Source organism: Lampris incognitus, chromosome 9 (genome assembly GCF_029633865.1).
Source record: "Lampris incognitus isolate fLamInc1 chromosome 9, fLamInc1.hap2, whole genome shotgun sequence".
NCBI lineage: Eukaryota > Metazoa > Chordata > Actinopteri > Lampriformes > Lampridae > Lampris > Lampris incognitus.
Window position 1 is genome coordinate 8,154,058 of NC_079219.1, and position 24,188 is coordinate 8,178,245.

At 45.0% G+C, this 24,188-nt stretch overlaps 3 protein-coding genes across 5 annotated transcripts in view; 1 reads left to right on the forward strand and 2 right to left on the reverse strand.

The window, feature by feature from the left end:
• Positions 1-11,860, reverse strand: part of gsk3ab (glycogen synthase kinase 3 alpha b) — a 25,412-nt gene extending 13,552 nt beyond the window's left edge. Inside the window, 7 exon segments of the mRNA XM_056286231.1 lie at positions 174-304; positions 6,001-6,014; positions 6,017-6,110; positions 6,647-6,730; positions 7,085-7,272; positions 11,519-11,705; positions 11,820-11,860. Of these exon segments, the coding sequence (XP_056142206.1) occupies positions 174-304; positions 6,001-6,014; positions 6,017-6,110; positions 6,647-6,730; positions 7,085-7,272; positions 11,519-11,693 (686 nt within the window). The 5' untranslated portion in view covers positions 11,694-11,705; positions 11,820-11,860.
• On the forward strand, positions 10,797-23,989 carry LOC130117951 (zinc finger protein 574-like). Of its 3 annotated transcripts, none has more exons than XM_056286230.1 (8): positions 10,797-10,841; positions 13,905-14,395; positions 14,962-15,131; positions 15,393-15,488; positions 15,604-16,397; positions 17,061-17,196; positions 21,363-22,961; positions 23,191-23,989. In XM_056286230.1, exons 2-8 carry the CDS (start codon positions 14,092-14,094, stop codon positions 23,353-23,355), a joined length of 3,264 nt encoding a protein of 1,087 aa, XP_056142205.1. In that variant the 5' UTR covers positions 10,797-10,841; positions 13,905-14,091; the 3' UTR covers positions 23,356-23,989. The 3 variants fall into 3 exon arrangements, with proteins under 3 accessions (XP_056142205.1, XP_056142203.1, XP_056142204.1); XM_056286228.1 differs by lacking the exon at positions 10,797-10,841 and adding an exon at positions 13,207-13,380; XM_056286229.1 differs by lacking the exon at positions 10,797-10,841 and adding an exon at positions 13,430-13,578.
• Positions 19,062-24,188, reverse strand: part of cicb (capicua transcriptional repressor b) — a 71,143-nt gene continuing 66,016 nt past the window's right edge. Inside the window, exon 22 of the transcript XR_008810725.1 lies at positions 19,062-20,100. The gene's annotated coding sequence lies outside the window, so the exon portion shown is untranslated. The remainder of the gene's footprint in view (positions 20,101-24,188) is intronic.

Below are 24,188 nucleotides of genomic sequence, written 5' to 3' on the forward strand. Positions count from 1 at the left end.
GGAAATAGGAAGCCAAGATGCATGACCGATATACAGAAGGACAATGGGAGCACAGAAGACAAATACGTAGACAGACAGATAAACCTAAACTCACTCTCTGAGATAGACCCAGTCACCCACATTGAATGACAGATGCAGACAGATGCATCTGGAGGCTCTTGTCTGGTACTGACCTGCCAAAGTCACAAAGTTTGAGGATGGCTGTCTCTGGATCCACCAGCAGATTCTGGGGCTTGATGTCTCGGTGACACACACCCTGGGAATGGATATAAGCCAGACTGCGAAACAGCTGGTACATGTATACCTGAGGGGGACACAGACAAGTGCCAGCATTTAACAACTTAAACAGACTTAAACAAATACTGGTAATACTAAGGTCCATTCAACAGTGGCCATTTCCATATATTTCATCTCAATTCATGGAAATGTCCAAAGTAAAAAAACTGAAAGTATTCCGATATTTGCAATGAATACTCCAGGGCATAGCAAGGTAGAGATCATGGCTGGAACCCTGGTCTTGACTGGATGACTTTAGATAACTTTGGCTTGATCTCAGAAAGAGGCAAATCTACTAAATGGCTTTAAAACTATCTGAAAAACCAAACCTACAGTCTGACTTATGTTCCTCGGGATATTCAAGAAACGACTAACCTAGTTTCAAAACCTACAGTATCTGTTTGTATGCGTACTAGTGTGTATTTATGGCAAATGTCTTAATGTGCCAATAACTATGACCATCGACTGTTGAGTGGCACAATGTATGGGTGGGTGTTAAAGGAAGAAGGGTGTTATTAAGCCGTGACAGTCTTGCTGGGCAGTCTTGCTGACCAAAACAGGGGAACATCTCTCCCTCCATACTCATCCATACAATGTCAGATACCTGAGAGGTAACTGACGTCTCCTCCTCTCTACTCATCCTAGGCTCAGTGATGTCATCTATACAGGACAATATACAAGAACCAAATATACAAGCACAAGTAGGGCAAAAATGATACTCCCAATTATTTTACACAATATTTTGATTACTAATGATGATAAGTTTTCATTTTAGGAAAATAAATTACTTTATTACACTTTTAAAACTTATCATGACATTGGGCCCATCTACAAACTCCAATTCCAATGAAGTTGGGATGTTGTGTAAAAACGTGAATAAAAATAGAATACAATGATTTGCAAATCCTTTTCGACCTATATTCAATTGAATACACTACAAAGACAAGATATTTAATGTTCAAACTGATAAACTTTATTGTTTTTTGCAACTATTCACTCATTTTGAATTTGATGCCTGTAACACGTTCCAAAGAAGCTGGGACAGGGGCAACAAAAGACTGGGAAAGTGAGGAATGCTCAAAAAACACCTGTTTGGAACATTCCTCAGGTGAACAGGTTAACTGGAAACAGGCGAGTGTCATGATTGGGTATAAAAGGAGTATCCCCAAAAGGCTCAGTCATTCACAAGCAAGGATGGGACGAGCTTCACCATTTTGTGAACAACTGCGTGAGCAAATAGTCCAACAGTTTAAGGACGTTTCTCAACGTACAATTGCAAGACTTTAGGGATTTCATGACCTCCAGTCCATAATATCATCAAAAGATTCAGAGAATCCGGAGAAATCTCTGCATGTAAGCAGCAAGGCCGAAAACCAACACTGAATGCCCGTGACCTTCGATCCCCCAGGCGGCACTGCATTAAAAACCGACATCATTGTGTAAGGGATATTACCACGTGGGCTCAGGAACACTTGGGAAAACCATCATCAGTTAACACAGTTCGTCGCTACATCTACAAGTACAAGTTAAAACTCTACCATGCAAAGCGAAAGCCATATATCAACAACACCCAGAAATGCCGCCGGCTTCTCTGGGCCAGAGCTCATCTGAGATGGACTGACGCAAAGTGGAAAAGTGTGCTGTGGTCTGACGAGTCCGCATTTCAAATTGTTTTTGGAAATCATGGACGTCGTGTCCTCCGGGCTAAAGAGGAAAAGGACCATCCAGATTGTTATCAGCGCAAAGTCCAAAAGCCAGCATCTGTGACGGTATGGGGGTGTGTTAGTGTCCATGGCATCATGGGTAACTTGCACATCTGTGAGGGCACCATCAATGCTGAAAGGTACACACAGGTTTTGGAGCAACATATGCTGCCATCCAAGCGAAGTCTTTTTCAGGGACGTCCCTGCTTATTTCAGCAAGACAATGCCAAGCCACATCCTGCACGTGTTACAACAGCGTGGCTTCGTAGTAAAAGAGTGCGGGTACTAGACTGGCCTGCCTGCAGTCCAGACCAGTTTCCCATTGAAAATGTGTGGCACACTATGAAGTGCAAAATACGACTACGGAAGCCCCGGACTGTTGAGCAACTGAAGTCATACATCAAGTAAGAATGGGAAAGAATTCCACCTACAAAGCTTCAACAATTGGTGTCCTCAGTTCCCAAACGCTTATGGAGTGTTGTTAAAAGGAAAGGTGGTGTAACACAGTGGTAAACATGCCCCTGTCCCAGCTTGTTTGGAACGTGTTGCAGGAATCAAATTCAAAATGAGTGAATATTTGCAAAAAAACAAAGTTTATCAATTTGAACATTAAATATCTTGTCTTTGTAGTGTATTCAATTGAATATAAGTCGAAAAGGATTTGCAAATCATTGTATTCTATTTCTATTTACGTTTTACACAATGTCCCAACTTCATTGGAATTGGGGTTTGTTTTCTTTTTCACTTTACTTGTTACTGCCTTTTTCCAAAAAAGCTCCAGGTTGGCCTTCTGTCTTTTTTTCCCACCTGTTACTGTCAACGTTTTTTCATTTTGGTAACATGGGTGCATGCTGCATTTTCAAAGGTTGTGATTGGTCACAAGCACTTGATTTAACACACAGCAACTCTTGAGATGCATTGAAAATATAATCTATATACTTATATTCTACATATTAGAGATGTGCTGATTGATCTGTCGGTGATGGGAATCGGCTGATTTTCAGCTTGATCGGCCATGACCGGTGACTGGCCGGTCAGTCTCAGATCTATCCAATTCCGTGCTGTTCAGATTTACATGCATGTGCCACATGATGGTTCATATCGTGCACGCAGCAGCACAGACAGTAACGTCACAGCCACACACACGCCAAAACAGGTCTTCGAAAACCATCGTTTACTTTGGGGAAGTAACATGTTAGATATAGTGGGATATACTACAATTCGTTTTCAGTTGGATTTCATTTGTACAAAAAAACAAACTCTGTCCAATAACCTGGAGCACTTTGTTTTGTGCATGCTGTCAATTTTAGTTCTTAGGGAAAAAAAAAAAACCTGCACTCAGCCAAGAAAATTGCCATCGCTGTCATCTCATACACACACACACACACACACGCAAGTGAAAACATTAAAACCACTGACAGGTTAAGTGAATAACATTATCTCTTTAAAATGGCCCCTGTAGTGGGGTGGGTTATATCAGGCAGCAAGTGAACAGTCAGTTCTTCAAGTTGACGTGTTGGAAGCAGGAAAACTGGGCAAGCGTAAGGATCTGAGCGACTTTGACAAGGGCCAAATTGTGACGGCAGAGCATCTCCAAAACAGCAGATGTGGGGCGTTCCCGGTGTGCAGTGGCCAGTACCTACCAAAAGTGGTTGAAGGGAGGACAACCTGTGAACCAGCAACGGGGTCATGGGTGCCCAAGGCTCATTGATGTATGTGCGTGGCGAGCGAAGGCTAGCCCGTCTGGTCCGATCCCACAGAAGAGCTACCGTAGCTCAAGTTGCTGAAAAGGTTAATGATGGCTATGACAGACAGGTGTCAGAACAAAAAAATGCATCGTAGCTTGCTGCGGACAGGGCTGTGTATGCACAGACCAGTTAAGAGTGCTCAGATGACCCCTGTCCAGTCAAAAGTGCCTACAATGGGAACGTGAGCGTCAGAACTAGACCACGGAGCAGTGGAAGAAGGTGGCCTGGTCTGATGAATCATGTTTTCTTTTACATCATGTGGACGGCCGGGTGCATCATTTACCTGGGGAAGAGATGGCACCAGGATGCACTGTGGGAAGAAGGCAAGCAGGCAGAGGCAGTGTGATGCTCTGGGCAATGTTCTGCTGGGAAACCCTGGATCCGGCCATTCAAGTGGATGTTACTTTGACACGTGCCACCTACCTAAACATCAGTGCAGACCAGCTACACTCCTTCAAGGTAACAGAATTCCCTGATGGCAGTGTCCTTTTTCAGCAGGATAATGTGCAAAAACACTGCAAAAATTGTTCAGGAATGGTTTGAGGAACATGACAAAGATTTCAAGGTGTTGCCTTGGCCTCCAAATTCTCCAGATCTTAAGCCGATCAAACATCTGTGGGATGTGCTGGAAAAACAAGTCCGATCCACTGGAGACGCCCACCATGCAACTTACGGACTTAAAGGATCTGCTGCTAAAGTCTTGGTGCCAGATACCAGAGGACACCTTCAGAGGTCTTGTGGAGTCCATGCCTCGATGGGTCAGAGCTGTTTTGGTTGCACGAGGGCGACCTATACAATATTAAGCAGGTGGTTTTAATGTTTTGGCTAATCGGTGTCCATTAAAGTGGCGGGTAACTGAGCTCAAATCTGTGTTTTGGGATACCCATACCCCAGGAAAATATATCAGTAACCACCCAGCCAATTCTGTATGATTAAAAATGTTGCGATGTATATAAAACAAAGCTTCAAAAACATGTAAAAATCTGCAGCGTCCACTGGTTTCAGACTCTGGGGGCGTGGCACCGAAAGGAAGACGGCGACGTCACCAAGGAAGCCGGCCAAAAAAATCCAGAAAGGAAAACAGGAAAAATACCCAACAACGGTCCAACTCCGCAAATCAGTTCTATACATGGTTCAACACATTTTAACATGTCAACAACAATACATCTCCAATATTTATAAAGTATTTTGAAGCAAATCTGTCAATTTGGTTACCCTGCTCTTTAATAAAATACTTCATCGGTTGTGTAAACAAAAACTATGAGTGAAAATGATGAGTGAGTTCTCATAAAAATGGAGTGATGTACCTGGTTAAAAGCATAAAATCCCCTCCCAACCTTCAAAAATAAATGTTGGGGACGCAAACGAGAAGCATATGTCCATATTTAATTTACAAATCACTGCTGGCACCATCACCGTCACCGTTATTGTCATCATCCTTATAATCCACACACGGTAACAGCATGCAGGCCAGTTTACAAAATGCTGATGGAGGAACGAAAAATGACGCTGCAGAGAGAGAAGAGGAAGGAGGAAAGAAGGGGCAGACGGAGGGAAAGAGAGAGACAGCAACATGACAAGCGCTTAGTCCCCACGGGAGGGAGCAAAAGGAGACCAGACATGCAGTAATGGACCTGTGTCGCTGGAGGAAGGGTACATGTGAGAGATGAAAGGACGAACCAAGGGGTAACGAGGGGAGGAGTGTGGAGAGAGACTGGCGTTAGCTTAGAACCGAGACTTTGTGTGTATGATAAGAGAGTGACAGAGAGAGCGTGAGTGAGAGACAGAGATCAGTATGCATCTCAACACCAAGGGGGGAGCAGCAAACTGAGGTGGGGAAATGGGCCATGAGACAGCTATAATGTCCCCTCTCTCCCTCTCCTGCTACAGGCACAGTACATACAGACGGACGGACAGACAAGACAGACGCATGCACACATCCTTTTAGAGAGGCAACCAAGTGTATTGAAAACAGAACCATTCTTGTGGGGCCATCTTTCCCCTTCTGCTTTCATAATCCTGAAACAGTGAGTTGTCTGCTGTTACATCCACAGGCATGAATGGACTACACCTTCAGTTTGTCATTCTGTGATCACGCAATACCACATAAGGCTGAGATCAGATGTGGAATGCTTGAGCCCATTTTTCATTTTCGGTATGATAAAGAAACAGTTTGAAGACCAACATGGCGCTAACCAGTGAATGATACAACAAGCAGACCGTAGATGGACCACGTGCTGGTTACCCTTACGGCGAGGCTGGGTCTAACCCACCTTAACATAGATGAAGGGATGGTGGTCTTGGCCTTGTTGAAGTGCCGGGCCACCCTGTACACAGTCTCAGGGACATAGTCCAACACCAGATTCAGATACACCTCATCTTTCTGGATGAGGAGAGAGAGGGGGAGACAGGGAAAAGAAACAATCAGCAATCAAAGGTCAATATGGGAGGTATATCGAGCCTGTTAAAAAACAAATTATTTGTATGTGTGAATCGGAGACACACACACAGAGAGAGAGAGAGAGAGAGAGAGAGAGAGAAGAGAGAGAGAGAGAGAGAGAGAGAGAGAGAGAGAGAGAGAGAGAGAGAGAGAGAGAGAGAGAGAGAGAGAGAGAGAGAGAGAGAGAGAGAGAGAGAGAGAGAGAGAGAGAGAGAGAGAGAGGGTTCGAGTCTAAATGTAACCATAGACAAGAATCCATATAAATTCCAATTTTTATGCAATACAGAAGGGGTGAACTGGCGAACAAGAAAAAAATAATCTCGCTCATATAAAAGAAGACTATAGACGTCATTCAGATTGTGTAAAACCTGGCCAATGAATCATCCTTGATGCATGTTATCTTGAATGGATGGGCATAGCAACACATTTCCCACTCCTGTAAAATAATGCTCCCCGGCTATGATTCAGCTCGTACACACCTTCTCTCCGCTGGAGTAGAAAAAGTAGCGTAGCCTCACAATGTTGCAGTGATCCAGCTTCCTCATGATCTGTAATTCTCGGTTCTGCGTGGGGAGCAGAAGGACAGAATGCTGTGATGGATGTTATTGAATGAATGTGCTTTGAAGATATTTACAAACAAGGGATTTGTCTTGGTGGATTGTGCACAAAAAAAAGTGAATATTTCAAGTTGAGAAAAATAACGTCTATATATGAATAGAATTAATTCTACGTATTCTGTCACAGAAAAGAACATCAGATTCCAGTCTGGCATGTGAAAGAGTGCCATCATTCACTCCAAAGTCACCTGTGGCATTTAAAAAAATTTTTTTTTTATACAGTCATCTACAGTGGAATCCGACCTACATAGCATTTCAGAGTGCTGTCGCCACATAGCTGAGTGACATTCCCAAGCTTACCTTAAACCTCTTGTCCTGTAGAACCTTCTTGATTGCCACCATCTCCTGGCTGTCAATGAGGCGGGCTTGGTAGACCACTCCAAAGGAGCCATTGCCAATAACCTTGATATCTGTGTAGGATACTTCCTGTGGGTGATCTGGGCCCTGCCCAGGTGTGGCTACCACCGTCGTCACCTTCCCACTATCTCCTGTTAGATAATAGTTAAAAATACACTCAGAGGTCTTAAACTGTCACAACCACCAGTTAATGTCTTGCAATGCCAAAACCTAGCTAAGGTTTACGGATACAGAAGAGGAGTTCTCTTTTCAAAATCTATGTTCATCGTTTAGGGGGGAAAAAAAGACGCACACTACATTATACCAAATGTCACAAAAGACAGTATAAATCGATACTGGCTGAAATACTGACATGAAAACCCAAGTCTAAAATAGCTCAAAACAGATACAAGAATATTTGGAGTGAACACCTGCCCCAAAAACTTCACAGTAATGGCCCCTGCAGATGCATTTGTCTCCTTATTTTTGTATACTTTAGTGGCACAGTGACTGAGCAACCTTACATCACCCCACCCACATACACATGCCCCAGGGGAGGGTGGCACTTCAGGTCAACAAGCGCTTGCACCGTCTCTAAATGGTTGTGACCTCTGCAGTGGCTCCCCAGAAACACTCCACCAGGTTATTAATGAGCTTCCAATACTTCCCACAACACTTTACCCTGGCTCCCGGGAAGATAAGTCTTGCAGGGCAGTGTACCAGTCCGCAATGTCAGTCAACCCATTCCAATACATTTAAATGCCCTGCAGCTCTAGAATGAATAAAAATTTTAACTACAGACTGATTTGGAATAACTTGGAGGTGTGTATTTTAAAACATGGCCACCGTCCAGCTAATATTCGTCCTTGAGGAAAGCGAGCAAAAGTGAAATGCTCAAGACTTAAGTGAAATGCTCAAGACTTAACAGTGAGTGACAGTTCTAGTTTGGGGTCAAACAGCATCTCAGTGTGTTGGGTGTGTGCGTGCACGTGTACGGTCGAGAACAATCTGACAAATCGGCACCAGAAGCAATGAGACTGGGGAGAGAGGCGAGAGGGGGCCTGTTGCCAAACAGCTTGTCAGAGCCTGTCATAAAATTGCATGGACAGTAGCACACCCAGTGAGCTACCGTTTCCTTTGCTTGCTCACTTTTCCTGTCTCAACAAGACCATTTCTGATCTTGAGTAGTTCTCTATATCTCCTAATTCAGTTGCAGATGTCTACCTTTCAATACCATAGGCTATTAACCTCAAAATGGAGGCTGCTGACAAGGCAAAAAATTCTCCATCTTCAACCTGACTAGTACTGAATGAAGATAACAAAAACGAATATTCTTTCTGCATTTACATTCTTTATGAACAAAGCTCACTGGATTTCAACACAAAAAAAGAGGTAATTTAGCAAAATTGGGAACATCTTCATTATCTCCAGGTGGTTGTTGGTGACTTCCAGCAACTATATAGCCTAATATTTCAGGAAAATTAAGAAAAACGTTAATGATAGACAGCACGGTCATATAATTTGACCTACATCTCATCTCTCTCGCCATCTGAAATATTCAGCTCTCCGAGGTTGACCACTGCTAGGACAAGGTTCCAGCAAGTTCCTACATTTCAGCACAATGAGCTTCTTTCTACATTGCTTTTTAGTGTCACTTTTGCGGTCTCTTTTAAAACAAGTTGAGTCAAGGGGAGGACATTAAAAATGGAGCAGCCATGGCATGATAGTCCCTTGAATAATGAATGCAAAGATGAGCACTCTGACCAGCTGTCAGTGAAAGGCTTTGGTTTCTGCGGAGGTTAACAAGCCTGATGAGTAAGAGAAAAATGGCAAGGAGAGTGATTTACACGACACCCAGACTTTTTTTCTAAATCAATTAGGTAGCAGGAAATTCTAAATCCAACATTCTATTTTACTCATTGCTTGTCAAAAGTATCAGTAACTGTATGATTTACTACCCTGCCTGTCTTTATATTAAACTGTTGATATAACAAAGCACTTCCTGATATCAGCCCAATATTATCCTAATTGATTTACAATGAATGCGGCTAGCAAGACTGATCACTCTGAATCTGTTAGAGCCAGGGCTCTTAAATGGTAACACGTTTTATTTTCAGCTGTATGTCCAATGTCCATGCATGGAATTACAACTATGGGGAAAATGCAAAAGTAGGCAATCTATATGGCAATTAATTAATCACAAAGTACAAGAAAAATATTAGGCTGACTAAAACTTATATCTGCTGGCCTGGTCTAATATCAGCCAATACTTTTGAGTAATAAAACTGCTTGACTCGATGACAAAATCATAACATACCAAATAACACTTCACCTGGGCCCTATACATCAAGAGCTTAAAAACAAACAACCTTTCAACTCACCCCATTTCACAACAGTGTCATATAATCCAGGATGCAACTGACCACACTGACCTGATCTGTGTGACACATCAAATGTCACAGTTGCGACTCCTGATCTGTTTTAAACCTCACATGTATACAAATCAAGCACTATCTCTAGCAGACTTGAGCACGGGAGCTAGCTAACCCTGTTCTGTTTGGGTTTTGGTGATGACCAAACAACTCCAAAGAGGGAACGATGCTTTCTCAGTGGGACACACCCTGGTAGGAACATTTTGAGCAGGTAAAACTACTCTGCATTCACCAACAAAAAGAAAATCTGAGTTAAGCAATTCAATGATAATTAGCTAATTGGTTATATGTATTAGCTCCAGCACATACTGGACCACACAGGAGAATAAGCCAAACTCTAAATTCAGCTATTTCAATTTTCACCTGTCTTTTACCTTTGAATTATTATATTTCATGCACCAAATTACTCTTCTGTTCTACGTCTGTACTACCCTTCCCTGTCCTGTCGACTCAAATCACTTGCCAGAAACAAAGATCAGCCCAGGAGCACTATGACTGCATTGGCAACTACCAGGATTACTGATAGCTGATGGTCTTCATCGCCTCAGAACTGCATGATGTCATCATGGTGGATAACATGAAAAGGAATTTCAATTTCAAGAATTCCAAAACAAATGTGTGCAGAACGAATGACCAGCCACTTAAAACACTGGCACATTTCAGTCATCCTTGGAACAATCTGAACAAACTACGCTTGATAAATAGCTTGTGATTAAGTTTTCCAGCTATGGTCTCTACTAGTCTGACCTTGCAAGCCACTCTGCCCCTCTCAGCAGATCTCCAGCCAACTGCCACCTATACACACGCTGTCACAAGGCATTGTGAAAGTTCTTGTCGTCACACCAGCACGATCCACCGCTTTGCTGTTGACAAACTGCTGTTCACTTTCTGCCAGTATAGGAAGGCCGTTTAAGATCAACCATTAACCTCGGCACATACTGTATGGTATCAGACACCATAGGGTGATCAGTCCTTGGAGTCTGTCACAGTGTACAGACGCAATGGTGGTTTAGGGGGGCAACATAGCTTCTGCTCAAACGAAAGCCGTATCGTCGAATACCCGACGAGACGACTAGCAAGCGTCCCTAGCCGCAAGCCTCAAATTGTTGAGGGAGCATAGCCTCACTTGGCACGGATGTCAAGGTAGCAGCAGACATTTCTCGAGGCTTTGCGGCTGACCCAAATGGACCCGCGTCACTTTATAAACAGACCACATTTACAGAACAGAACCCCCCCGAGAGATTTTCGAGGGACGTCTACAGACGTGCCACCGGGCCGGCTGAGTCGAGGTAATGTCAGCTAGTTAACAGGGCTGGCATACGGAGGTGTGGGGGGGGGGGACGGCTAACGGTCACCCCGATGTTTCAGGTCATCTGCCAGGCGTCCAACTCCACCTCCACCGATGTATGATTAGCTAGCGAAGGCTCGACGGACACCACACGGAAGCGGCTTAATCTAGCAAAAGCTACCCGAGCGAGATCAGACTGGATCGAGGACGACGCCTAGCCCGCCCGCCCGTCCGTCCGTTCGTTCGTTCCCAGCTAGCTTAGCCCAACACATTTGAGGCACCGTTAGCGGTTGGCTAGCTCCTCTTCAACCGACGTCCGCGTCGGAGATTTTCTCTTTTTTTTAAAGAGGGTCCTCGGACACGAACGCTGTATTCGGAATCCCTCTCGTCAACCGAAACGTCCGTTGGATTTTTTGGAAATGACGTTGACGTGTTAGCATTATTCCCGGGAGCAGGAGCTAACGCTAACGCTGCCCGAGCACTAAAATGACTGGCTCTCAAGTTAACAGGCTAGCTCCCGGCTAGCTAGCTAGCTACGCGACGGCTAGCTCGACATTGGGATGGGGGGGGGGATAATAAAAAAATAAAAGAGGCTGAAACGTTCGTAGGGAAATTACAGTCCGGGGCTCGGAGATAGCCCCTTTAGGATTACGGCGCGATTATCAGCGTAATACTTACTGGACAGTTTCAGATTTCCGAAGCTCGACGAGCTGCTTCCACTTGCCTGTGAAGCCCCAGCTTTTCCTGCCGAGCTCCCGCCGGCTACCGCCGATCCGGCACCGGCCGCGGCGGCTCCGGGAGCTCCTGGGGGCTCAGCGAACGAGCTGGTCCTGGGCCGCCCGCTGCCGCTCATTATTTGTGTGAACTAAAAAAAAAAAGCCGGGGGGGCGAGGGAAGATAATTGTTATGGAGAGCCAAACAGGCACACACTGAATCTATATATTTGGTAATTACTCCCTAAAAATTACACTACACTTACAGCGTTTTCAATCGGTCAGTCTCCCCCTTTCTTCCTCTCTGGGACGGCGATGGTGGGGGGGGGGGGGGACTTGACGCGCAACAGCGTATGTCTCGCGTTGGTTTATGGGTAACGAAGTCCCCCCCCTCCCCTCCCTCGCCAACATAAGGCCCCGACTAACTGAACATATTTAGGACAATAAAATGGACGGAATCGGATAAAACAAGATTGAACGTTATAGTTGCAATTACAGTGGGTGGCAGAGCTATATGGGTGACGAGAGCCCAAAATGACCAGATGCAACCGCAGGGCCAGCTCATGGGGATCCTAAACACAACCGGTCTGTACATTACATCAGTGGTTCTCAACCTTTTTGGGGTCCTGGACCCCCCCCTGCGTATTTTTGATCTACCCTGAGGACCCCTCCACCTGATCTTGGGGGAGGGGGGTTGCAATTTGATAGAAACAGTAGAAACTGCATTTTAAATTGCATTATAGCATTTATTCACTCTCTGGGGCAAAAACAAGAGCTTTCCGCTGTAACTTAGATATAGTTAACAAAACAGAATTCTTATGCAGTAACTTTCAGATATATGTGACAAAACAGAATATTTATTCAGTAACTTTCAGATATATGTAACAAAACAGAATATGTATTCAGTAACTTTCAGATATATGTAACAAAACAGAATATGTATTCAGTAACTTTCAGATATATGTAACAACAGAATTTTTATGCAGTGACTTTTAACAATGCAAACGGGAGCGAGATCTCTTATTAAAATACAATAAATTACACTTGTGAAACAGATGTAATTAGAGAAAAAAGTTCCGTTACCCTTTATAGTTTAGGTAGATAAAGATCTCAGTCACATTTGAGTAAAATAATCCTATTTCTATAAATGTCGTAGGATCTTTTTTTTAAAAGATATTTTATTTTCACGGACCCCTTGCAATTACACCGCGGACCACTAGGGGTCCGCGGACCCCCGGTTGAGAAACACTGCATAACATAGTGTACGTCACAGTTAACTTTTGGATGTATTTGTTAATATAAAACCCACATATTTTCCTCAATGGAACCCGATATTTTTCCTTACTTGTCCGAGTTCAGTGTAGGTTTTCAAACTGGAAGCTACCACGAACGGAAGCTGGTTTTTGTTTTTTTAAGCTTGTCAGAGAATGTATAAGGTAAATATAAAGCCAATGTAAAGAAACGGCGTGGCGGCAGTTCACCGCTGGAGACGCTCAACGCGCTCCGCCGGTATGCCGCCAAAAAAAAACTACAACAACCATAACGACGCGAACGCTCGATGATTGACAGGTAATCCTTCCAATCAACAGCCTGTGAAAACACGCGAGCCACCGCTAAGAGGCGGAGCGACGTGTCGCAAGAATGGAGGCGATCGGCGGGCAAACGTTTTATTTCATGAAATAAAACCGTAGTTTGCTCAGGTCACTTCTCTCAGCCGCCGATTTGCCGACCGCCAACGCGGAAATGTGTTTACTAGGCAGTTACGTTGATGTGTGAAGGAAGCGTGACGAGCACACGAGGGGACAGTCCAACGACAGTAAATGAGAGGTAAGGAAAAGAAGGGCCCATTGGAGGAACCGGAGACCTGCGGGGAAAAGTCGGTAGCGCCGCCTGACGACCACCTTGAACCGGGGAGGCACGCTCAGGAAACCGCGGTGTCGAGAAATAGGTCTTCAGTATCGGGGGGAGCGCCGCCAACAGCTCTCCAGACGCCATCACACGCTGGAAACAAAGCTACGAGACGAGGTTTTAAGGCAGTGAAATCAAATGACTGCGATTAGCTATTACACTTAGCTGCTGTTAACGAAGAACACGATGGGCCCTCGCAATCTTTAACATACCGACGTATCATGTGTGATTGTCCCACGACCATGCAAAAGCTACTATCTGAATCCTTTTGTGTACAATGTGGTACATTAGACTTACGTTCAAGTTAAAAGGCCAACAGCCTCATATTGTCACACATTTCTATTGCAATGCCAAAGAGCAGCCTATTTGCCATTGTGGCATTAACCTAACAGATTATATATAATAGGCTCTTTTAATTTGCATTTCTTTTTTTCAACCTGTAGGATCACTGTCACACTGACCGTTTGGATGGAAAGAGAGGTGGCTTTTGGAGGACAGAGTGATACATACAGTCAATGCCTGAACAGCCCGCTTGCGCTCTCTCATTTTACCGGCAAGTCGCACCATCTCATTCATGACACGCTTACTATCTAATTAAGACAAAAACACACATACAGAAACACACCAGCCATGGCTGAGCAGCAGGAGGGCCAGGAGAGTGTTTCTGTGGAACATCAGTACATGTGCAGCGAGTGCTTTCAGCTCTTCAACACTTTGGAGGATGTGTTGGTACACCAGCAGATTCATAACGAGCAAGAAGGAGATGCAGAAGGCGAAGCGGTTGAGACTGTGACTTTCCAGGGTTTTTCCGGGATGGGTGACAATCAGCAGTACCAGTGTCTGGAGTGTGGGGTCATCCTCATGAACCCAGAGGCGCTGCTTCAGCACCAGGAGATGCACATGAGTGAGGCTGGCATGGAAGTGGAACAACAAGGTGAGAGACTGGATTTGAGAGCGAGTGTTTGGAATGTGTATGTGTGTACAGGCATTGATATGGGAGAATGGATGTTGATTGCTGGTTATTTGGGTTAAACATTTTCGATGTACGATGTAACACGATGCCATTCTGTATAGGTGAACTTACTCGGTCACGTCCATTTGTAAAGTTGCTGCTATGCAAAAAACAAAAAACAATCTTATTTAGATCTAATTACTGTAAATAAAAAAATACCTCATTCTCTGTGACAAAAATGCAGCACACTTTAGATTGAGAACAAGAATACTTACTGAAAAAAAGTGATCTTGTTTGTTGAGCTACATGTTCGACTTTCACTGCTTCATCAGGCTGGATGAAGCTGTGAAAGCAAAACACGTCGCTTAATAAATCAGTTAAATTCAAGACCATAGGACTGAATATCATCCTGGTAGTGTAATTTTACTAAATTATTAAATGCACATTGGACATTTGTACATGCATACATAGTTCAAACAGCTGTCAGTAATCTGTAGTTTAAAGTGACAGTACTAACCTATCTATATTGGTGTACCACCTTTTCGCAGAGCTGTGTGAGGTTCACGAGACAGAGGAAGGAGGGTCAGAGGCCCAGGTTTCAGGGCCAGTCCAGTACCAGTGTCTGGACTGCCTGGCTCTATTTGACTCACCTGAGGTGTGGTTGGAACATAGACAGACCCACAGCAGGAGCAGCACACATAGTAACCCTGAGACCTTGGTGAGGAACCAAAAATCAAAGGGGAAACAGAGTAGCGAGGGATTCATAAGCATTTACAGATTAATATGCCTTCATTAAAACTTTTGTAGTGCTGGGAATGAGACCAGATTATCTTTTACCATGGGAATATTGGGCTACCAGTCTTTCAAGTATTATTCCTGTCTTTGATAATTGGATTGAATGATGATTTATTTATTGGTTGATTGACACAAATATTAATAATATGCACAACACCCAGTGTTTTTTCTTCCTTGATTACAGGAATATGTGCTGCAGCCCGATGGTACCATCACTCCTTTTAACAGTGTGCAGAACTTTGTGTTGAGTGAGCAGCAGGCGGGGGAAATCTTGGCACAGGTACTTTGCATCATTAACACCTTTCATCAGAAGTGTGAGGAGAAGGCAGGAATGGGTTTAGAGGTTTCTGAGTGTTTTAAATTCTTTCATGTACTCTACTCTGTCTCTCTCCAAGGTTCTTGGCCAGAAACAACAGCAACAAAGACAACAGCAGAAGAAACACCAGCCACCTACTAAGCTCTCCACACCCCCTCGCTCCTCCTTGCTGCCTCCAGTGTCTGCAGCACCTGGGTCAGCCACCATGCATCTGCAGATCCTCACAGCCAAGGCTTTGGCAGATGGCTCCAACACCTCCAGCCAGCGGCAAACCAAGGTATTGCCCCCTCTGCTGCCTGCCCTTGGGTCGGGCGCCTCAAGAAAGCTGGCTGTCATGGAGAATGGCATTCAGAGACTGGAATTGAGGCTGGCCCCTAGCATCCAGAGTGACCAGCAGCAGCAGCAGCAGCCAACAGAGGTGGTGGTCATCCACCCTTATGAATGCTCCGAGTGCTCCCTTCTCTTCCAGACCCCCGAGGACTTGCTTCAGCATCAGGGAGAGCACTTTTTGGGTCAGGACAAGGAGAGCGGGGAGGCGGGAGTCATGAGCGGTGTTGAGGAAGTGCGAGGGAAGGAGGATCCCCCAGAAAAGATGGATGAGATCAGACTGAGGGTATCTGAGAAGAAGGCAACAGTGTGGGCCAAGCCCCAACAGTGTGAGCTATGCAACCGCACTTTTACCTCTGTCAACCGGCTCGCGGCTCACAAGCGCGTGCACGAGCAGGGCACACATGAGTGCCCAGAGTGTGGAAAGGTGTTCAAGAAGACCACTTCACTGCAGACGCATATGCGCACTCACTCCGGAGTGGCCAGGTATCTTTGTGTGGACTGTGGCCATGGCTTCACCACTGAGATGACTCTCATTATGCACAGGTAAAAGGCAAAAGCATAAACTTAGCAATACACTTACACTATGCATAATTTTTGCCAGAGTTTTTGATCAAAAGAATTTGTGGTTGCCAGTGTTGAGCACTTTATGTCTTTAGTATGGCTACATAGGTGGAACTCCAGATTTGTTGGTGCAAGGTTGTGCCCGATAGGGCACTGTTAAAAAGATGTTTTCCTGTATGGAGCTCCCTGCCCACTGGACCTGGCAGCAGGGATGCCGCAGTATGGTGTTGAGGGATACTGTGCAGTTATGAGTGCTGTCCTTCAGATGAGATGTTAAAACTGAGGCCCCGACTCACTGTGGTCATAAAAGATCCCAGATAGCCTTTCGTAAGGAGAATTAATTTACCTGACATCACTGGCTAAATTTTCAGGTAGATCATTGCCATCGAGACCCCCTGATCATCTTTTCCTATTCATTTGGCTAATTTAAATCCTTGTTTCCCCACCCTATATAGCCATCGTGTGGTTAACATTCAGGTGCACATTGGCTGCTGTCGCATTGTCCAAATGGCTGCTACACGTTTGTGGTGGAGTCGTGATCCCAAAGATTGTATTGAGATGCTATACAAATGGAATTTATTAATTACAGCGGCGCTCAGGGTCAACTGACAGTCCCTTTGTTTCCTTCTCATTTCTGTCTTATAGGAAATCCCACACTGCGGACCCCTTACACAAGTGTCAGTTCTGCAACAAGACTTTCACCAACATGACCAAGTACCTGTACCACCGCCGAACCCACCTCAACCGTGACACATCCAGCACACCCAGCCCCGTCTCCATGGTAGCAGAATAAGCCTATCCCCGTCCAGCTTGTCAGTAGCTTCAATTTGCCTATTTGTTCTCAGTCAAAGAAATGTTGGTGGTTGATGTGCTATTCATCACTCACCACATTTGGTCATTTTCTTTGCAGGCCCAGTAGTTCTGTCATGGATATTTTAGATAATTCAGAATTCTATTACATACTCTTGTGTACTAAGAGTAGAGCGGATCATACTCAGGTGCCAACATGCATCTGAAGGAAATCCTAACATGTGGGGTGTCTAAATTATGTGTTTTTTTATGGGGAATTCAAATATGAGTGTTTGGGGGTTTTTTTTTGTTTTTTGATTGGATTACTCTTAACCTACATCATTTTGTATTTCTAAATTGCCAATTTTACCCTTTCGAACCCTTTTTTATTAGCTATTTAAAAGATATAAGGGAAATCATTTAATTGACAAAGCCAAATCAAATTTACATATTTATTAACAGATGAACTGCATGTATATCACTGGATACAATTACAAAGATCAATCTCCTGACTTCTTAAACTTTGCCAGGTTGCGCAAGTCCTGCTTTGAGTCATTCTTGGACATCAGCCTCCTGCTGGTCTCCTGTGCCCTGATCCCTCCATCCTTCTTTTCCTGTGAGAAGTACTTAGCAAAAGCTTCAGTCACCATTTTAACAACCCTCTCAATGCTTTGTGTGTGGCAAGGCCAGTTGAGCACCTCCATGGCGGTGTTGATGAAGTTCTTCACCTCCGAGGTGCTTAGGGAGCAGATGAGAGGTGGCCCTGACACACCTTCTGACCAGCTGATCGAGTCACCAATGCTGGAAGCATCACAATTGATGTCAGGTGTCCTTCTGGTCCTGACTGAGGAGTGCCTCAGCTGAGTGTCTGGGTCCCCCTCTCCCCTGATGGCCAGGATTCTCTCCACCCCTCTCTTTCTGATCCTCAAGGCACAGCAGTGTTTGGAGGATGGCTTCACTGTGGGCATACCAAGCAGATCTTCTCACAGTCGGCATCACAAGATCCAGCACCTCCTTCCTCTGGGACTTGAGGCAGTCTAGCTGAAACAGGATGTGCCTAGGCCCTTTGATCCAGGAGTGCTTGACCTTCAAGTTGAACCAACATGGATAATACACTCCAGTGATGAATTCTACAATGAACTACAGATTCTTCAGGTTCTTTCCTTTAAGTCTGTGGTTTGACACCCAGAGCCTGAGAAGTCTGTTCGTTGTGGTGAGCCAGCGGTTGTGGTTTACTGGTCCAATCTCCCAACAGAGCCAGCCTTACAGGAAGCACTCCATCCCTGACTGCACAGACAATTTTATAGCCATAGTGTTGATCAGTTGAGAGATTTTGAATGACCTTGTCAGGCAGCTTGATCAATGGAGGGCCAACACAGATCTGGGTGAAGTTTGGATTGATATTTAAGTCTGTAGCAGAATCAAGGAGCTTTCCTATTGACCCAGATAATTTGTTGTCTGACAGAGTAAGGCCATCAAGATCAACAATGAGATGGCACTGGGTAAGTTCACCAGTGTGCAGGTTACACACCAACCAGACCAGCTTTCTCCCCAGGGGCAGCTCCAGCTTTCATACCAGTGTTGACATTTGTGGAGTCTCCTCCAGTGGCCCACAAGGTCTTATCAAAACCCCTTTCTTTCAGCCAGGCAAACAGGACCTTAGCAATCTACTCCGCATGTGACTCCTCTTTAGTTGCTTTCTCTGGGGTAAAGTGGAACAGATAGTAGCTGCCAGGCTCACTAGCAACACTGTAGTGTTCTTCCTTGATCTTTGCAGGAAAAGATTGGTCACTGCCCTCAGCTTCCATCATCACATTGGTCAGGTCAATCCGCCCATCAAAGAGGATGCAAGAGACCCCCCCCCCCACACACACACACACACTTCTCAAACTCTTCCCCCAGCTGTCTCATCAACTTCTCCTGTGCTCTCTTGACCTTGTTCTTATCAATCACTTTACTTGTGTTGTCTTCTGTGATGATTCCTGCATCAATCAGCTGCAGTTTCTATCGCTGCAGTTGACCTCAGCCCTATGCCATACCTTACATTAGCAAGGGCAATGTTTAGAGTCTCATCATAGTTTTTATGTACCTTTGCCAAAGCTGCAGGCTCAGGGTTAGTTTTAGGGTAGAGCTCAACTTCAGTGACAAACTCATCTTCAGCACCACTTCTCTTCAATTCCAGATCCTCATCATCTGCCAAAAATCTCTCAAGATCCTTCCTGGCTGCCTTCTCTGCTGCTGCAGCATTTTCCTCCTTGCTCCTTTGCCTTTCCTCCGCCTTCTTTTCCATCCCCTGCCTTTCCAATGTCCTCACCTGTCTCTTGTACTCTGGCAGATCAGGGCCCCCCATTTGGTGGGGACCTTTACTTCCAACCTTCTCTCTGTAGGCAAGATCTTTCACAGGAATCCTTTTCTCTCTGCTGCAGGAACAGTTAATGTGGGCTTGGCTCACACAGCCCTCACACTCACAGCCTCCCGCCCCACAACTGGTAATCTGACACTTGCAAGTCAAAATATCAAATAACTTGTCTCACTTGACAATGGACCTCTCTTTGGCATCAAGTTTGCCCTTCCCCAGAGAAAACTTCACTGCATGATTCCAGACCTCCTTGAGCTTGGATGTGATGGTCACCTTTTTATTGATAACAGATGGCTTGAAAAGAGCATTAGCTTTGCTCCACTGACAAATCAGACCAGGGTAGATGTCACCCACCAGCTGCTCCACTGGGTAGTTCCTCCTGTCATCTTCACCTTGCTCCCTCAAGTAGATGCCATACCTCAGGATATTCCTCACAGTTGGCAGTTCAGACACCAACAGCTCCTCCCCAATGCCAGCAAGATTAATCAAATGAGAACTTGATTTCGTCCTTGAGCCATTTTTTTTAACTAGTTCAAGCTGAAATAAAAACAATAATACACAGGTAAGTATCCACTACAGACAGGTATTGAAGTATTACACCGGTAAGTATTACAGAAAACCGCCAAAATATTCCCCTCACAGGTCCCTATTTTCCTTCACAGGTAACTCAGGCTAGCAATAGGCAAGTACACAAATCATTTAACAAATATAAAACAAGATAATATATGTCTAATATTATTTGTTCCTCAGGTTCCTAATAAAAAATGAACTTACTGGCAATGCCACAAGAAGAGAACAGAAGACTGATGGATAAGGATTGCCAACTTCCCCAACATTCGGCTTTCAGCTACAAGATGGCTACAACTGCCGTCCCAACAGGAAGTTACCAAAACGAAAGCCTAACTTCAAACTAAAAGCGCCCCCCCCCCCAACTTCGTCCGTTTCTTCCGGAAGAATAGCAAAATAATCAAAAATTTAACAGTCAAATGCAAATTGATGTAAGTTAGGGTTATCAGAATTAAAAAAAAATCTTCAGATTTGTGTTCTGCACACCAACATGTGTTATTTGAACACCCTTCTCGATTGATTTACAAAAAATACAGAGTATGGCCCGCCCTACTAGGCTATACTAGTTAGATTAGTTACATTTTTAAGGCCTTTCTTAAGACTATATTAATTGACTGTTTGCAAAATGATGACTGATACCACAGTCCACCAGTGTTCAGCAACTGTTTCTACTTCCTCTGATGCTGAGCTGTCTGACATTTCAATAAGAGCAATTGAGAATAATTTTGATGCAACATGTGCTAGCTAATGCAAGATTAGTAAAAAGACTGCAAAGGAAAGGTAGATAGTGAAAAGATATTGATGGGGACAATTCATGTTATCTCAAATGACTTGAGGGCAATTTTTTTTTATCCCTTTCCCAATCCCAAATCTAACTTTCAAAATTGCCTTCTATGGATTAATAAACTTTCTTCTTAATAAATCATCAGCCACACTTAATATTTACTCAAAGATAAGTTAGCATAAGTTCTCTAAGTCTGTTCACCATGTTAATGTGACACTGAAGTTTAAACTAACCTATAACTAATAGAGCTCATCCTGAAAGTTTTTCAGGCATAGCAGCAGTAAATAAGGGAGGTGGAAATTTTACAAATGGTCAATGAGCATCCAGTGTCTACTGCACAAAAACTCTTGTGTCATGTTGATGCCTGGACAAAGGGGCAAGGGAAAATCAGTGGTGGAAAGGAATGAGTTTTTTTTTTATCCTGAGTTGTGCCTGTTGTCCTTCCTAGGTCTCTGCTCCCACGAGGGCATCTGCATCTGCTCTGGCCATCCTGCAGAGAGCCAGGGAGAAGAGGGAGGCAAACGTCAACCTGTTGGCCCCCCTCACAGAAAAGGAGATGGAACAAATGGCAGAGGAGCTGACAACTCATTCTCAGACCACAGCAAAGGGAAACGATGAGAAGACGCATGGGGAGAAAAACAGTGTGGAAACCACTGCCTCAACCTCAGGCACCAGTACCGATTCCCAGGAGGTTCACAAAATCTCTGAGACTGACGTAGCAGCAAATCCTGTTCCCCTGGATGAAGCTGGTGGAAGTACCTCCTCTGTGTCTTCTGACCTAACAGGCACTGCTTCAACTGGGGTAGCTAATAAGGGACTCTTCACTTGTCGGTCCTGCACCAAGAGCTTTCCTTCCAAGCTCCAGCTAGTCCACCACCGACGCAAGTCCCACGTCATGGAGCGCAGCTTCCAGTGCAACATCTGTAACAAGTCCTTTAAGAAGCAGATTCATGTGCGCAATCACCTGCGCACGCACACTGGAGAACGACCCTTTCAGTGTTCAGACTGCGGTAAGACCTTCTCATCCCTTGCAAACCTTATGCGGCATAACCTTATCCACTCTGGTTTACGCCCTTACCATTGTGATGTCTGCCACCGTGCTTTCTCCCAGTCCTCCAACCTCCGCCAGCACAGTCTGCTTCACTCAAACTCCACCAAACTGCACTGCCCAGATTGCCCTGCCACTTTTCAGTGGCCAGCCAAACTAGCAGCGCACCGCTACACGCAACATCCAGGTGCCCCGGCCCCCTTCCCTTGTCCCCTCTGTGAGGCTGGCTTCTTGACCAGGAGGCAGAGGGACAACCACTGTCTGGAGCAGCACCTTGCCAAGTCCCAAGTCGATAAAGGGGAAAAGGAGGGAGAGGAGACCTATACCCAGGCAGAGCTAGGCAGGGAGTCGTCCACCTCAGCTGTAGGGGAGGGAGAGCCAGGGGCTTCTTCTGTTGTCAGCGGGGGGCTAGATTGCACCATATGTGGGAAGAAACTCAATTCCCCAGCCAACCTGAGACTTCATCGACTAAGTCACTTTAACTTTGGCCCGGGACGGTCACGGAGTACCTCAGGGAAGCGACCCAAAGCCCACCAGTGCCCCGTCTGCGGCAATCTGTTTGTTTCCTCTTCAGGAGTTGCACTCCACCAGCGAGTCCACACTGGCGAACGCCCCTTCCCTTGCCAGGTGTGTGGCAAGCGTTTCCGCCAGAACACACATCTGCGAGAGCATCTGCGCACACACTCGGGTGAGCGGCCATTCCGCTGTGAGATGTGTGGGAAGGGTTTCATCCAGAGCATGCACCTGGCCGAGCACCGGCGCACACACACCGGTGAGCGGCCGCATGCATGTCCACAGTGTGGCAAAGCTTTCAAGACCTTCTCCAACCTGAGGAACCACAAAAAGACCCATGCAAGGCAACAGAGGCTGGATGAAGAGGCTTCAGCCCAAGCTGCCACAGAGACCAGCTCGGCTGTGGCCCTAGTGGACACCACTGCCACGGAGCTAGCCAATGGGCAGCCTCAGCTAATCCAGATCCAGGCCACAGATCTTCAGCAGGTCAGACTGGGGTTCTGCTTCATCTTCATTTCCAGTAAAACAAACAAAATCCGTAACTAGAAATGTAGCTTAGGAGCTGGTTTGGTGAACAAAACATTTTCAGTGCAGATTTCATCTGCTGGAATAAAAGGGTTTAATTGCTGCAGCCATATTGGGTCATTACGAGGCTACTTTGTATCAATCAATTTAATTTTAACCCAATTGCTCATCCTCTGTGCCCCTCTTGCAGACTCAGGGAACCCCAACCATCATGTGTAATGCATTTGGGGAGACCATAGCCATCATAGAGACCAGCGAGGGAGAAGTGCTGCCATTGGAGCAGGCCCTGGAGATCTACCATACAGCCCTGGAGAATAGCCTGGCCATTGATGTGGACAGACTGCAACTCCTCTGAGGAGTTGGGGATCTGGATTCGTTTACGCGATCTAGAGGCCAGAATTCAGCAGTTTTATAGTGCTTTACTCGTGGTTTACAAATAATTTCTCTGCCTTGAGGTTCACGCACGTCAATAGGTCACCTTTGTTGCAGAGTTCGGACTCAGTTATCAGAACTGAGATAACAGCTGATGACTTTCTCTGGATAAGAAAACCTTGAATAATGGAGGTAAAATATATATAAGTTAAGACCAAATAATGTGAATTTTCTTACTCAATTAAGGAAAAGAACAATATTCATTCATAAAAAAATAAACATGGCAAACAAATCAAGGGTCGTCGGTTGTGCTTTGGATTGTTGTCCTGTATGTTTCACTTAACATTTCTGTCAAATGGATGTGGGGGTGGGGGGACACCCCCGGTGGCTCACCTGGTAGAGTGCGAACCACATATAAGGCTGAGTCCTTATCGCAGTGGCCTGGGTTTGAATTTGGCCCGGGCCCTTTGTTGCATGTCATCCCCTCTCTCTCTCTCTCTCTCTCTCTCTTCTCTGCCTTTCCTGTCTGTCTCTACTATCGCAATCAAAAAAACAAAAAAAAATCTGATTTTTACTTTTGTTAAGGCTTACGCTGTTGAAGCAATGCATTCTGTTGTAAATAGCAAAAGTTAATAAATGTTATTGATTCTAATGTCAGTCTATAGCCTTTTTTCTTGTTTTAGCAATTGATCCAAGAACAGATTATGCACCAATATGAGAATTTAAGCAACCAACAGTCCACATCAACGTGGAAATAGGTAGCACACCAACCCCTACTTAAAGCAACATTTCCCAAGGGACTAAAAGTAGGACCAA